The sequence below is a fragment of the Rhinoraja longicauda genome, chromosome 2 (genome assembly GCF_053455715.1).
Source record: "Rhinoraja longicauda isolate Sanriku21f chromosome 2, sRhiLon1.1, whole genome shotgun sequence".
NCBI lineage: Eukaryota > Metazoa > Chordata > Chondrichthyes > Rajiformes > Arhynchobatidae > Rhinoraja > Rhinoraja longicauda.
Window position 1 is genome coordinate 50,431,771 of NC_135954.1, and position 14,552 is coordinate 50,446,322.

At 40.5% G+C, this 14,552-nt stretch overlaps 1 protein-coding gene across 2 annotated transcripts in view; it reads left to right on the plus strand.

Annotated features, from left to right (window-relative positions):
• Positions 1–14,552, plus strand: part of mocos (molybdenum cofactor sulfurase) — a 108,439-nt gene that overhangs the window by 70,440 nt on the left and 23,447 nt on the right. For both annotated transcript variants that reach the window (XR_013548718.1, XM_078418743.1), the window contains exons 9-11: positions 2,662–2,824; positions 5,743–5,827; positions 12,254–12,375. Coding sequence is in view for 1 of the 2 variants with exons in the window: in XM_078418743.1 (XP_078274869.1) it covers positions 2,662–2,824; positions 5,743–5,827; positions 12,254–12,375 (370 nt within the window). In the remaining variant the exon portion in view is untranslated. The remainder of the gene's footprint in view (positions 1–2,661; positions 2,825–5,742; positions 5,828–12,253; positions 12,376–14,552) is intronic.

Consider the following 14,552-nt stretch of genomic DNA (forward strand, 5'->3'; position numbering starts at 1 on the left):
AACATTTTACAATTTGATAATCAGATAAAATGCCTTTCCATTGCAAGAATTTAATGTTCTACTGAATGGACCAATGAGACTGAATTTCTGTGAGGTTTCCACCAACTATCTGCAAAAGCTTCTTAGCTTAGTCCATTGAAACCCAGAGAAATGGTGTTCACAGGATTTATACCAAGTTGGTTCACCTTGGTTCTATACCTCAGTCAACAAATAACTGGTAGAATTCCTGCAGAAATGTCTCCACATGAAAGGACCAAGTCCTTGAAAAATAAGTTTTTTTAAAAATTAGATGTGATTTCTGTCCTTGTTTCTTTACTCTTAAACAATGTTGTTTGGGATTCGGTTTTGCAAATCAAAGTGTATGTGAAGCTCTCTTGCATACATTTTAATCTGACATCTTCAATTTGGATACTATTAATCTTCAAAGCTCTGTTTGAAGGAGATCCCCTTTGAAGTTGTTTCCGCAATGTAACAGCAATAAAATAATTCCATTTAAAAACAGAATTAAAGTCAGTGAGTGTGGAGAGTTGCCATGGCATAGATTGATCCAAATGTCCAGAATAATTATTGTTTTTGGAAAGAAATTGTAGAAATGTGGAAGACAAATGTCACATGCTTGCTACTTACAGTTCCATAGAAATGACGAACTTTCAAAACATTTGAAGAATATCTGTAAGTGGCAGCACACTGTTTCATATATTTGGATGAAATAATTTAATAATTTAATGCCTTCCTCTAATTCAGGGTTTCCAACTTTCAATAGTTTGGCTTAGGACAATAAAGCATTGAAGTGAACATTTGATGGCAGCCACATTTAAACTAAAGATGGATATTTGTTTTTAACCTTTATAAAAGCAGCATTTCTGAGTTACAAAGTTACAATAATACTTTATATTATTTCACCAAACTACTTCCAGGGAATTTGCTTGTAGTTTTTACAGATTTACATGGAGGTTGTTGTAAATCTGTAAGAAGTCCCCTCGATTAACCTGTAGTACAGAAATGGCACATCTTGTGTTGGTCAAAATTACACATTCTTGCCCAACTTATCTCCACAATTATAACTAAATTTGGTAAGTCTTATTATAATAGGGATAGCTTGCAGGAAACTGGATCAGCAGGATTTGCAATCTCATCACATCTCTCAGTGAATTTCCCAGTGGATTTTGAATAATGGCGCCAATAATGGCAGTGCCTGCAAAAAGAATTTCACTGTGCAATTGCATATGTGACAAATAAAGCACTATTGAACTATTGGTAACAGCACCCACTCACACTACACTGCAGTATTTTCCCACACCAGACTAAAATGACCAAACTAATCAACTTGTTAAATTGTAGGGTGTTGATTTTATGCATTTTCATTTAGTGAACCTGTGGGTGGTCCAAAGGTTTGCAGAGTGGCTCATTTGTGTCCAATTCACCTTTGAGTTCCTTGTAATAAAATCACCTGTAAGATAGAAAACAATCCAAAGGGGACACCAAGCTATTACATTTTCATATAAAAGGAATTAATGTACATAATAACCTTTGGTGAAGGAAATGTGCCATTTTAATCAAGTCTGGTTTATTTGTGATTGATTATCCAATGTTTCTCAATTACCCCATCAATGCACTGAATTGACAGCATTGCCTACTTAAGATTTTTTAAAAACAAAAGTTGTTGGAGTCATTGCTCAGAAATTTGTGTATGTGTGGGAGGGGGTGGTGGTGTGGGTGGGTGGGGGGGGGAACTTTTCTCTTCCTCACGTGGCGGCGCCTAACGGCAGCGGCTGACTAGCAGTCTGTCCGTCTTTTTTTTGTTGTGTGTCGGTGTTGGGATGGTTTTTATATATATTTTTTTGGTTGTGTATGTGTGGGAGGGGGTGGTGGTGTGGGTGGGTGGGGGGGGGGGGGAACTTTTCTCTTCCTCACGGCGCGGGGTGCGGCTCGGCTGCGGGGCCTAACATCGCCCGCTGCGGCTCGGCCGCTGGACTTTACATCCCGGTGCGGCTTGGCCGCTGGACTTTACATCACCCGGTGCGGCTTGGCCGCTGGACTTTACATCCCGGTGCGGCTTGGCCGCTGGACTTTACATCCCGGTGCGGCTTGGCCGCTGGACTTAACAGTGCCCGGTGCAGCTCGGCTGCGGGGCTTAACATCGCCCGGTGCAGCTCGGCTGCGGGGCTTAACATCGCCCACTGCGGGGCTTTTCATCGCTGGTGCGGCTCGACTGCGGACTTGACATCGCCCGGTGCGGCTCGACCACGGGACTTAGCTGCGCAAGGCTTGGTCGCGGGCCTTTCATCGCCCGGTTCGGCCGCGGGACGTTTCAGCGCCCGGTGCGGGGACTGTGCGGGTCGGTCGGGGACGAGCTGTCTGTCCGTGGGCGTGGGGAAGAGAGTGGAAGTTTTGTTGCCTCCATCACAGTGAGGGGGTGTTTGGAGTCACTGTGATGGACGTTTGTGTTGGGGTTATGTGTCTTGTGTTCTTTTTTTTTCTATGACTGCTATGTAGTTTCGTTCGGTACTTCGGTACCGAACGACAAATAAAGCTCTGTTATACCTGTTGTTATACATTTACTCCATGACTTAAGAGTATTGCTTACAGTATCAACATCCAGTCACTTTGCACTATTGTTCAGTTTAGAGACTTTGTGGACCTTTTTTGTTTGTTATACAGGTTAAGAAGTGGCCTATTGGAAAGCATGGATTGCTATATGATCGTGCCTGGATGATTGCCAACCATAATGGTATCTGTCTTAGTCAAAAGCAAGAGCCCAGGCTTTGCCTGATTCATCCATACATTGACCTGGAACAAGGGATCATGACCATCAGTGCAGAAGGTTAGAAAAGATGATGACCTTTGGAATCTTTAATTACAAAAATCATTCTGAAACATCCAAGATATTATTGAAAAATATGCAATTTAAACTTTACAAACTCTTCCTGCTTTCTTTCATTTATTTTCTGTTAAAATATCTGATATCAATGGGGAAGGTGGGGGAGTAGTAGAATACCTTTCCACTTACCTGGTTTTCTCAAGCAAAATACAAAGGGCCGGAGGAACTCAGCGAGGCGGGCAACATATGTAAAGAAAATGGACAGACTACATTTTGAATTGGGACCTTTCTTCAGACTGTATTTTTCATTCAGTGATAGCAAACCTATCAGTGATATTATTCATTCAATCCTGCTCTGCATTCTTAATGAGAGCCCTAGGAGATTATACCAATTGGTTTGTGGTCAATTCACATAATAGGTCCACCTGTTGAAGAGATTGTGAATATCTGAACATCATTCACAGCTGCAATGCACCATCCCTATTTCCACAACTCATCAAAAATATTTGAGGGTAGTGACATTTCTCTGATGGCACATCACCAGCAGGCAGGGTTATGCACTGGGACTGACAATGCTCGGGTCCTGGAGCCTGTTTTAATATGACGTATTTAGTTTTTAGTTTAGAAATACATCATGGAAACAGACCCCTCGGCCCGTCGAGTCAGTGCTGACCATCCATCACTCACCTGTTTGCACTGGTTCTATGTTATCTCACTTTCTTATCCACTCCCAATACATTGACCACTTAACGTAGAAACCCAGGATCTTTGGGATGTGGGAGTAAACTGAAGCACCCAGAGGAAACAGGGAGAACATGCAAACTCTACAAAGTTACCACCCGAAATCAGGATCAACCGGGTCTCTCGCGGAGATGGCAGCTCTACCAACTGTGCCTACACTTTGCTTTCAATGTACTTATTATAACTTAGTTATCCTCTTTAAATATTTAATACACACTGCTTTTGGCTTATCTGTTCTTTTATTTAGAATGAAATTACATATTTTTAAACTTTATTTCTTTAATTTTGACTTTTTTCCTGAATGCGAGGACTGAACCTGTCAATTCACTGTCCCCAAACAGTTTAGAGGTCATTCTACTTTCTTTTCCTGCAGGCATAGTTTTCTTCCCTTTCTCATTCCTTTTCGAGGGAGTCTGCATCTGAAATGTCACCTTTTTTCTTTTCACAGATTCGGTGCGTTGATTTCAGCAAGTTTGAATCCTTTTACATTTTCAGCATCTGTAGTATTTTGCAATTTTTTTTCACCAAAGTACAACCAACTATGGCATGGTTTGTATTAGTGTGGGAACAAAATGCATTTTCTTGCAAACTAAAGGTTCACAGATCTGTTGAAAATTATATATTCCATGTGTCATTGAACAAAGCACTTTTCCTCAGCCAATTGAAAATCAGCTTCTATTAAAAGCTGCAATGAGAACTCCCAGTGAGCAATTGGCAATTACTGAATGTCCATCACCAGCAGAAGCATTGTTTTTATAAAAAATAGACACTATCCCCAGGATATATTCCACAATACCAATGATGTTTCTTCCAGACCAGAAAGGAAAATAAAAAAGCAAAAAAATAACTTTTTTTACATATTAGATTTGAACAGCGAAATAATATTTTCAAACAGAATTCAATGTATGCATGTGGAACATAATGACTTTCACATAATACAATATTGCACCTGAAGAGCAGCCAGAAAAAAATAGGTATGGAATGAAGTACAAACCCACTGCCAACTGAGGAAAAAAAATCACCCACAAGGGGAAAAACTCCGATCTGGAGACAGTTGTGATATTTCTGCTGACACAAAGGACAATAAATCTCTTGCTCTGCTCTCAGGAGGAAAAAAAGATATTGAAGGCATTATTGTGAAATTTAGCACTGCACACAGAAAATACTGTCAGTAATGTTTAGCCTGTGGTTGGTAGCGCAGTAGCCTTCTTATCACTTCAAACTTTCCCTGTTGTTTCCCTGAGATTAGAAATGCAGTGAATCCAGCTCTGAGGCCTTTTGAGGGTTGGTTTTGTCTGTCTGTAAAATTATGGGGAACATTTTGATTCATTACTATCCTGTAGGGAAGGAATTTACTGTCAAACTTGACAAGATTTCTCGTACTCCAAAGCTGATCCAGTGTGCCTGGAATAAGAAGCCTTATCCTGCTATCTCTAGTCTCCCTGACATGCATTACTTGTAGAAAAGTAGAGATTACTAGCTGTGCAATTCTCCATTTTAATTTCTTCCATCCTTCCAAAAAGTCAGATGATCGGACTTTGTTTTCTGCCTTCCCAATGTTATTGGTATTGACTTGGTATTGACTTTTAACTCATACTTCACCTTCACAGAATAACTTGTGCCTTATCTGTGACATCCTTTGTCCTCGAACTTGGGAGGGAACAAAATTCATGTTGAATACTTGTCTGTCTGAGGATCAAATTCCTTGCGACAGCCACATTTGTGGCAGTACTTAACTCCATTGTACTGAATGGTATCTCTTCATTGCTCCCACTCCAATGCTGAGTATTGGCTTTTATATATTTAAATCTTTATATCAACTTGGAATGCAGCACATCAGCTGACATTTGGAAACCCAACAGCAAGTCTGGCAACTTCAGGAGAGAAGCAGACATAATATTTCAGGTTGATGAACTTTCATCGGAACCTTTCATCTATGATTTGATTAAAGGTTGTCAACCTGAAATACAAACTTCATTTCACACTCTATGGAGGCTCCCTGTTCTGCTAAGTATTTCAAGCATTTAAAGTTTTCATTTCAAATTTTCAGAATCTGCATTTTTTTTCTTTTACAATAATGAAGAACATACCTAGCCAAGACATCATCTTGGCAAAGGTGCTTTTGGAAGGACTATAAAGTACTTCTTGATATAAATGGTTATTGAGCTTTATTGCTTCAGGAATGGATACCATAATGGTGCCACTAGAAGAAGAAGGAAAACAATATTCACTGCAAGTCTGTGAAACTAAAGTCTGTGGAGATAGGTGAGTAGCCGATAATGAACTAGAAATGTGCTGTTTGCATTTGAAACTAGAACCTGGCTAGTCTTGGTGAACGAGGCAAGATGGATAACCAATGAGTTAATTAAATCGCACAATGGAAGTTGAGCATCGACATGGTGTTCTAATCTTTGTGCACTTCAGTTTAGTTTAGTGAAAAAAGCTCCCACTGAGTCCTTTATTGACCAACGATCCCCGCACATTAACGCTAGCCTACACACTAGGGCGAATTTAGATTTACACCAAGCCAATTAACCTACAAAACTGTATATCTTTGGAGTGTGGGAGGAAACTGAAGCTCTCGGAGAAAACCCACACAGGTCACGGGGAGAACGTACACGTGCACCCGTAGTTAATATTGAACCCGGGTCTCTCGCGCTGTAAGGCTGCAATTCTACCGCTGCGCCACCGTGCTGCCCTAAAATTAAAATTAGAATTACAGAAGTTTAATTTAGATTTTTGGGGAGATGAAGTTGCTACTTGGAAGCAAATGGGGAATGCCTTTTGGTACATATTTAATAGCTCCTCGTAAAATTTGGTGGAGGAAGTTAAGAATATCCCTGGTTTTCTGTGTAATGGGGAATTTTAGCAATGACATTATTGCTGGGCACAAACTGGAGACTCCCAATCATAGTGCATAGTTACATTGATAAAGATATTGGACATAGAAGGAACCTACTCTGAGGAAAATGCATTGAATTTGGCTATTCTAGTAAACTTGTTGATGTTCCAATGGGTGACATTGATTTGGACATGATGTAAGATGGAGTGATTTAATGATGCCAAATACAGGAACTTAAAACTGAAGAATGTAAGGTTGTTGCGTGGTTAGTTTGGTTGTGTGGCAGATACAACAAACAAAATGAGTGTGACCTAGTACATTTTGAAAATGAAAAGTGAATGGAAGTTTGGCCAAGATGCTTTTCAAAGTGTGGGGGGTGGGGCTGGAAAGATGAGAGCCAAGATAAGATAGGCAATATTTAAAAGTAAAAACTGTATGACTCCACGTCAGATGTTAGGTAAACAGAATTCTGGAATTTAAAAAAAGCACAGTGCTGGAGTAACTCATCAGGTCAGGCAGCATCTCTGGAGAACATGGACAGGTGATGTTTCAGGTTGGGACCCCTCTTCAGACTGATTAGAGTCTGGGATGGGGGAAGAAAGCTGGAAGTGAGGAGGGGCAGGACAAAGCTTGGCAGGTTGATACAAGTAAGGGGGGGAGGTTTCGACAAGCAGTTGGTGGACAAAAGGCCAGAGATGAAAAGACAGGAGGTGTGAGACAAAAGGATTGAAGAATTGTGAATTGTAAAGCTAGAGGAAGGAATGCAGGTAGAAGGGGAGGGGGTGATGAGAAATAGGTGCGAGCCTAGGTGGGGCACTGGAGGGAAAATGGGGAGGTTAGGGGGAAGAAAGGAGAGGGGGATGGTTATGTAGTTACCTAAAATTGATTTAAAGTTTATTATTATTGGTTTGTAAGCTACCCAAGCGGAATATGACGTATTGTTCCTCCAGTTTGTGTGTGGCCTCACTCTGGCAATGGAGGACACCTAAAGATCAGTATGGGAATGGGAAGAGGAGCTAGCCTGGTTAGTAAATGAGAGATCCCTTCGGCATTAGAGGACTGGGAGCAAGTATTTGGCAAAACATTTGCCGAGTCTACGCCTGGAGTCGGAGGATACAGGAATGGTACTAAATGAGAATGAACTTATTTGGGACAGTCAGCATGTCTTTGTGTGGGGCAGCTCATGTCTTACATACTTCAGTGATTTTTTTGAGGAAGTGACAAACGTGATTGAGTGTAGAGCAATGTATGCTATCTACATCGACTTTAGTAAGGCATTTGACAAGGTCCCTCAGGATAGCGTAATCCAGAAAATTAAGATGCACAGGATCTACGGTGATTTGTTACTTTGGATTCAGAATGGGCCAATACATTGAAGAAAGAGAGTATTGGTGGAAAGGTGTCATCTGGCTGGAGGTCTTTAACCAGTGGTGTACCACAGGGTTCAGTGCTGGGACCTCTGTTGTTTGTGATATATAAATGATGTAGTCGAAAATGTAGACGGATTGGTTAGTAAGTTTGCAGACGACACAAAAATTGTGCAGTTGTGGACAGTGAAGAACGCTGTCAAAGGATACAGCGGGTTAGAAATCAGTTACAGAAATAGGAACAAAATTGGCAGACGGAGTTTAATCCAGGCAAGTGTGAGATGTTGCACTTTGGGAAGTCAACTGTAAGGGAAAAATATACAGTTAATGGCAGGACCCTGAACAGCATTAATGTGCAGAGGGATATTGTGCTCCAAGTCCATGAGTCATAGAGTCTTACAACTTTGGACCAACTTTCCCACACCGACCAACATGGACTATCTACACTAGTACCACCTGCCCACGTTTGGTTTATATCCCTCCAAACCCGTTCTATCCGTGTACCTGTCTAAATGTTTCTTAAGCGTTGCAATAGTACCTGCCTCATCTACCTCCTCGGACAGCTCGTTCCAAACACCCACCACCCTTTGTGTGGAAAAAGTTACCCCTCGGGTTCCTATTAAATCTTTTTCCCCCTCACCTTCTCTGGTTCCCAATCAATTCTCATACTCTGGGCAAGAGACTCGGTGCATCTACCCAATCTATTTCTCTCATGATTTTGTACAAATCTGGGATTTCTAAATCATTGTGCATTTTTGGTATTACTTACTTCATTCACCTCTAGTGCTGATAATCATAAAAATGCTGGAAATCTGAAATAAAAACATGAAAGGCTGGAAACACTTAGTAGGTAAGGAAGCAGTTGTGGGAAGAGAAGCAGAATTAATGTTTTGGGTCTGAGACGTTTTGTCAGAGAGGGAAATCTAGGCTGGGAAACAGCCTTGGTCCAACGATGAATCTCAGTCCTGAAAAGTTAACTCTGTTTCTCTCTCCACAGATGTTGCCTGAGTTACTGAATGTTTTCTAGATTTATTTAAGTGAGCTTACATGTTTGTCACTGAAGATTCTGCAACAATTTTGGACTTTATTTTGACAAATAGCTTAAATAATGGTCCAATTTTCAAGCGTGAGAATAACTTGGGATAACTTCAACCCAATGTTGCCACCCTCTGGCAGAAGGAGACATTGGCAGCTCCACAACAAAATAAATTCAAGGTCATGTGGTATCAGGAAGGAAACATAAAAGTGAGTTACGTATGATAAAAAGATTTATTTAAAAACAAGAAGTGATTATTTAAATTGTCTTTTTTTCTATATGGATTTGTTTTCAAGCCAAGATTTTCAAATTATTTTGATGTTGAGAGAGAGAGAGCAGAATTTACAAACCCAAAATTTGAATTAAAGGCAAAATACTAAATCTCTGCCTATTTTGAATACAGTATACATTTCCAATAAAAGTTCTATTTGGCAAAGTGGCTTCTGCTGAAATAGTAAACTACATTTTTAATAATGGTTGACTACAAAGAGCTTGACACTGGTATTCAAATGATGAATGATTGAAGCTGACCAGACAGAACATAGAACAATACAACACAGGAATAGGCCTTTGACCCATGATGTCTATGCCATACATGATGTCAAATTAATCTTTTCTGCCTGTGTGATTCATATCCCTCCATTCCCTGCATATTCATTTTGCTATCCAATAGTCTCTTAAACGCCATTATTGCATCTACTTTCACCATTACCCCTGAGTTCCAGGCTCCAACCACTCTCTGTGTAAAAGAAAGCATGCTTTCACATCTCTTAAACTTTCCCCTTCTGATCTCAGAGCTATGCCTCCAGTATTTGACATTTCCACCCTGTGAAAAACAATCTGACTGTTTACCATGTGTGTGCCTCTCAGAATTTTATAAACGTACCAGACTAAGTGAACCTGTTGGGCCCAAACCTCTCCTGCATTGGTGCAGCACCCTCTCCCCCCCTTCCCCCTCCCCTCTCCACCCCTCCCCCTCCCCTCTCCCCCCTCACCCCCCTCCCTCTTTCCCCCCTCCCTCCCCTTCCCCTCCCCCCACTCCATCCCCCTCAACCCCCCTTATCCTCCCTCTTCCTCCCCTCCCTCCACCCCCTCCCTCCCCCTCCGTCCCTCCCTAGGAGATAGATTTAAACTTTTAAATGTGAATAACTTTTAAAATATAACACCAATGAAACTTCTTCCATTAGCACCAAAGGGATGACGGTGAGTAAGGTGAGCTTAAAATTGCGCTTATCGTGTACCGTTTTGGCTGTAGTTCAGGAACAAACAAACAAACAAATGAGAGTTTTAGTATATAGATGTCAGATCTCCCCTCAGCCACCAATGCGCCAGATAAAACATTCCAAGTTTGTCCAACCTCCCGTTATAGTTTATACTCTCTAATCCAAGCAGCACACTGGTAAATCTTTTCTACAACCTCTCCAAAGCTTCCACATCTTTACTGCAATGGGGTGACCCGGACTGTAAATAATATTCCAAATGTGTTCTAATCAAAGTTTTACAAAGCTGCACCATGACTTCCTGACTCTTACACTGAATGGCCCGACCGATGATGGCAACCATACCAAATATCATCTTCACTCTATTTGCTTGTGTTGCTGCTTTCAGGGAAATATGGACTTGACCCCAGGTGTTAAAGATGCTGCCATTGGCTGTACAGTTACCCCTTATTTTTCACCTCCCAACACGCATCACCTCACATTCAATAGGAATAGACTATTTGAAAATTATAGACATGACCTGAAATTATAGATATCATTACACATTTAATGGTAACAGACTATTTGCAAAATATAGATATGATTAAACCCGAGCGATAGCAGGGAAATAATTTTTCATACAGGTTAATGAGGCTATGAAATATCATAAGGAACATTAGAGGTCAAGAATGGCATTGTGGCAACGTTTAAAATAGGTTCACCGGGTGGATTACGGAGTGTAAAAGAAATATGAAGTGTCATATGGAAGATGCCCATTTTTGTAATCATTTACCTTGCTTCTGAGTTAGAATTCAATAATTATTTTACGTAGCTTTAAGGTTGAGTACTTTAATTGGAAGCTGGCAAGGGCCAGAGCTCTCTTGGGTATATATTTAAAACTTTAGAATGTTTATGATGCTGGCAGATTTGTCTTAATTACCTATTTCTACCTGCCCTGAGTATGTAGCGTGGGGCTGAAGTTAAATTTGCACCGATACTTTTGCTGAAGGGCATAAGTGCTGTAGTTTTATAATAGTGGTTCAGATTGTATGATCGTTTTATCTGATGCCAGCATTCACCTCCAGATTTACTGAATTGAACCTTCCCAATTTATTTTCATGGGACTTGAAATTACTGGCTCGATTATCGGTCTGCATTTCCCACCCTGGTTTCATCAGCCTCCTCAGAATCCACGGGACTGAAGTGCAAGCAGGTTGTACTCGATCCTGAGGGACAATGTAAGATGAGGCCGTTACAGCTTTGTTATAAAATTAAAGGGAAGACAATTAATTTGCAAGGTACCATCAAATACTCTACCAATCTTGGGACTGTTACTTAAGACATCCTCCTCCATGTCCTAACCTATCTATGATCATGGGGATTTTCTTTCCCCAAATTGCCAAAAGTATGGAAGGTAATCTCACTTCTGTACTGTACGATTGTCTGTCACCTTGAAGGTGAAACATTTGATCTCACTTAGCAAGCTGCTCTCCAGTCCTGGGAAATTCCTGCACTCTACCCTGGGGTTGAATGGAATTTCTGCCCCTTGTATGACAAAGTAGAAAATCCCAGCAGCATCAAGTGAGTAACTGGTTTCTTGCCTTTTTTCAGTAAGCAATTTTCTGGTGAAACATACAAGGAACTTCGGCACTACTGAAATGTCCGAAAATTAAGGGGATAAATAATATTCTAAATGTCAGTTAAAAAAGTACCAGAAAAAAATCAGATTACAATTGATCCATTTTGATTAAAGATTGTTCACTTTTTCCTGTTTAAAGTGTTTTAACTTACCAAAATCTAAGGTAAGAAGCTAGTTCCATACCAAATTGTAAAAAAACTAGTGTCACTTCCCAAAGTGCCAATACCATGCTGGATGGACCTTTAATCCCAAATTTAAATTCATCCTACAAAGAGGCCAGGACAGGAAGATAGGATGGAAAATAAATTGAGGGGAAACTGTGCATAAACCAGATTTATGCATGAACCAGCTGTGATGGAATTTCTTTTACCTAAACAAGGTTTTCTTTCAGAAAGCAGCATAAGAAGGACAAGAAGAATAGAAAATAAGATAACAGACTATATATATTCAGTCATTCTGGGAGGTTACATAACATATGGCTGGGTGGGAGAATCACTGCTGTGATGGCAAAAGGTTCACAATTGTGTGAGAGCACCAGAATGGACCTGGAGTTTTTCTTTTAAATTTCTGTTTGTTCATGAAAGTAACAGCATATTTTTTTATCGCAGAGTAAAAGGACTGAACTGTGGGGAAGCAGTTGCAGGATGGATCTCCACATTTCTTGGACGGCAGAGTTGTCTGTTCCGACAACATTCTGATTTTCAGAGAGTGATGAAGAAACATAAGCAAGGTATTGAATGTGTATAAAAAAGTATCATTTGTTAAAGACCAACTGTATCAAACATTGAAGTCCATTTTTTCAGTATATGCTAAACAACTCGCACTACTTGGTATTGCATTGATGCGTTGAAAGGAATCTGATTATCGGTACATGAAGAGAAAGATTTGGCTTGGGTTTTATAGTTTTATTTCTTTATAAAGAAAAAGACGATATCTTCAAACATGTAATTAAACTTTCCAGCTGTAAAAATTCATAAATAGGCAGGAAAAGGTGCAATAAGTAGGGTATGGTCCAATCAAATCATGGATTCTGACTGCAGTTTTAATTCACTCTGAATGTAGGGACAGTGCTCTGACTTTCCTGCCTCTGAAGAGATATAGGACATGAAATAAATCTAATGTTTTACTTTTAACTTTGAGGGCATGAGAAGTAGATGTTATTCGAGGGACATTAAAGGAAGTTTAAAGGGCCTGTCCCACTTAGGCGATTTTTTAGGTGACTGCCGGCGACTCAGTCGTAGCAGATCGGCAAAATTCCCACGCTGTCAATGCTTCTCCGGCGTCCTAATTTTCGCTGAAATCACTGACAAGTCGGTAAGTACTTGAGAGTTTTGAAATATAACATCTTGCCCGGGTTACTTGAAAACCAAGCTTCACGGTAACAAAGCATAAACTGGATTCATTTCCAATTTACTAATAGCAGCATTAAGAAATTTAATTTTAAAAGTGGTTAAATGGATTTTTGTGCGGAGTGTGGGCATTCTCTGAAAATGTACGGGAGATGCATATCTGGTTTTTGGGTTGCATATCTGGGTTGGGAGCCTACTTTAAAGTTAATCGCAGATGGCCATAAACATCGGAAAAATTCCCATACTTACCTGACCGTCAAACTGTTGCTTCCAATCTACCTGTCAAATGTCCTGACGGTAAATAAATTGGTTAAACACAAGTATTTTATGGTATCTTCAAATGACTTTACTTATTTTAATATTATGTGCTTCTAAATGCATCTAAGAGAACCTAGCAAACCTGGGGACAGCATGCGACAGTGCCCGCAATAAGCAACGATACCTGGCGACAAGCCAGCTGTCGCCGAGAAATTTTACTCCGGTTGATTTCTCAGCGACACGCTGAGATCCACTACGATTCTTGGAAGACTCCTCACGATCATGCCCGCGACACCCCGGCGAACTGTCGGCAACAGCCTAGTCGCCGGCAGTCGCCTTAAAATCGCCTAAGTGGGACAGGCCCTTAAGACTTCATAAAGTCACCTTCAAAACAATCACCTTCCCCCACAAATTACTTGCAAAATGTATCCAAAGTTGTGGAGAAAGAACAAGTAGACAGTGTTGTCAAAGCCACTCAGTGTCACTTTTGCAGATGCCAGCTCGGATACTAACACAATTGGACACAGTTTAGAGAAAAATATAGACTTTTGCATATGATGAGCTGCTAGGTACAAATATGCTGGAGGGAAGTCACTGAATGATGCCAGGCAGAAGGCCACTGATATAACATGCTGTCGCGAGCTTGAGACGGCTGCCATCTTGACTTTGGATTATTGATCTCTGCCATCCACAATAATCTCCCTTTGTGGGAAATACATCTCCAACTGTTGGACTGTTTTCCCCGTGATTTAGTTTTGCCAGGATTCACAGTAACACCCTTGGTCAAATTCTGCTTTGCTTTTAAAAGGAGTCTCCTCACTTCTGGAATCCATTTGTGGACAAAGATCATGATAAGATCCAGAACTGAGTTGTCTTGGGAAAAACAAATTGTTCCGGAGCCCATAAATCAAGGGTATACACCCTAAATACTTAGACAAAAATCCTCATTTTCTGAAAATACTAATCCTCAGAGGAAATGAATATTGCAGAACTAAAACAAAGTGCTAAATTCTTTCATCTGCTTATCCTCCATCTCTGAAGAGCTCACATTTCAGTACCCCTACAGTCCTCCGCTCTACCAGCTGAGCTATCGAAGGCACCCAGTGCTGAATATGAAATATCTTTGACTGCATTCAAAGAGTGGGAGTTTTCTCAATATTCCTTCCTCCATCAGTGCCATGAATAAGTCGAGCTACTCAGTTTATTCATTGTCAGAACGTCACTACCTTTGCAAGCCTAACATTTTACTGCATTTTTAAAGGCTTATATCTGACATATTTTGACATATTAAGATGATATA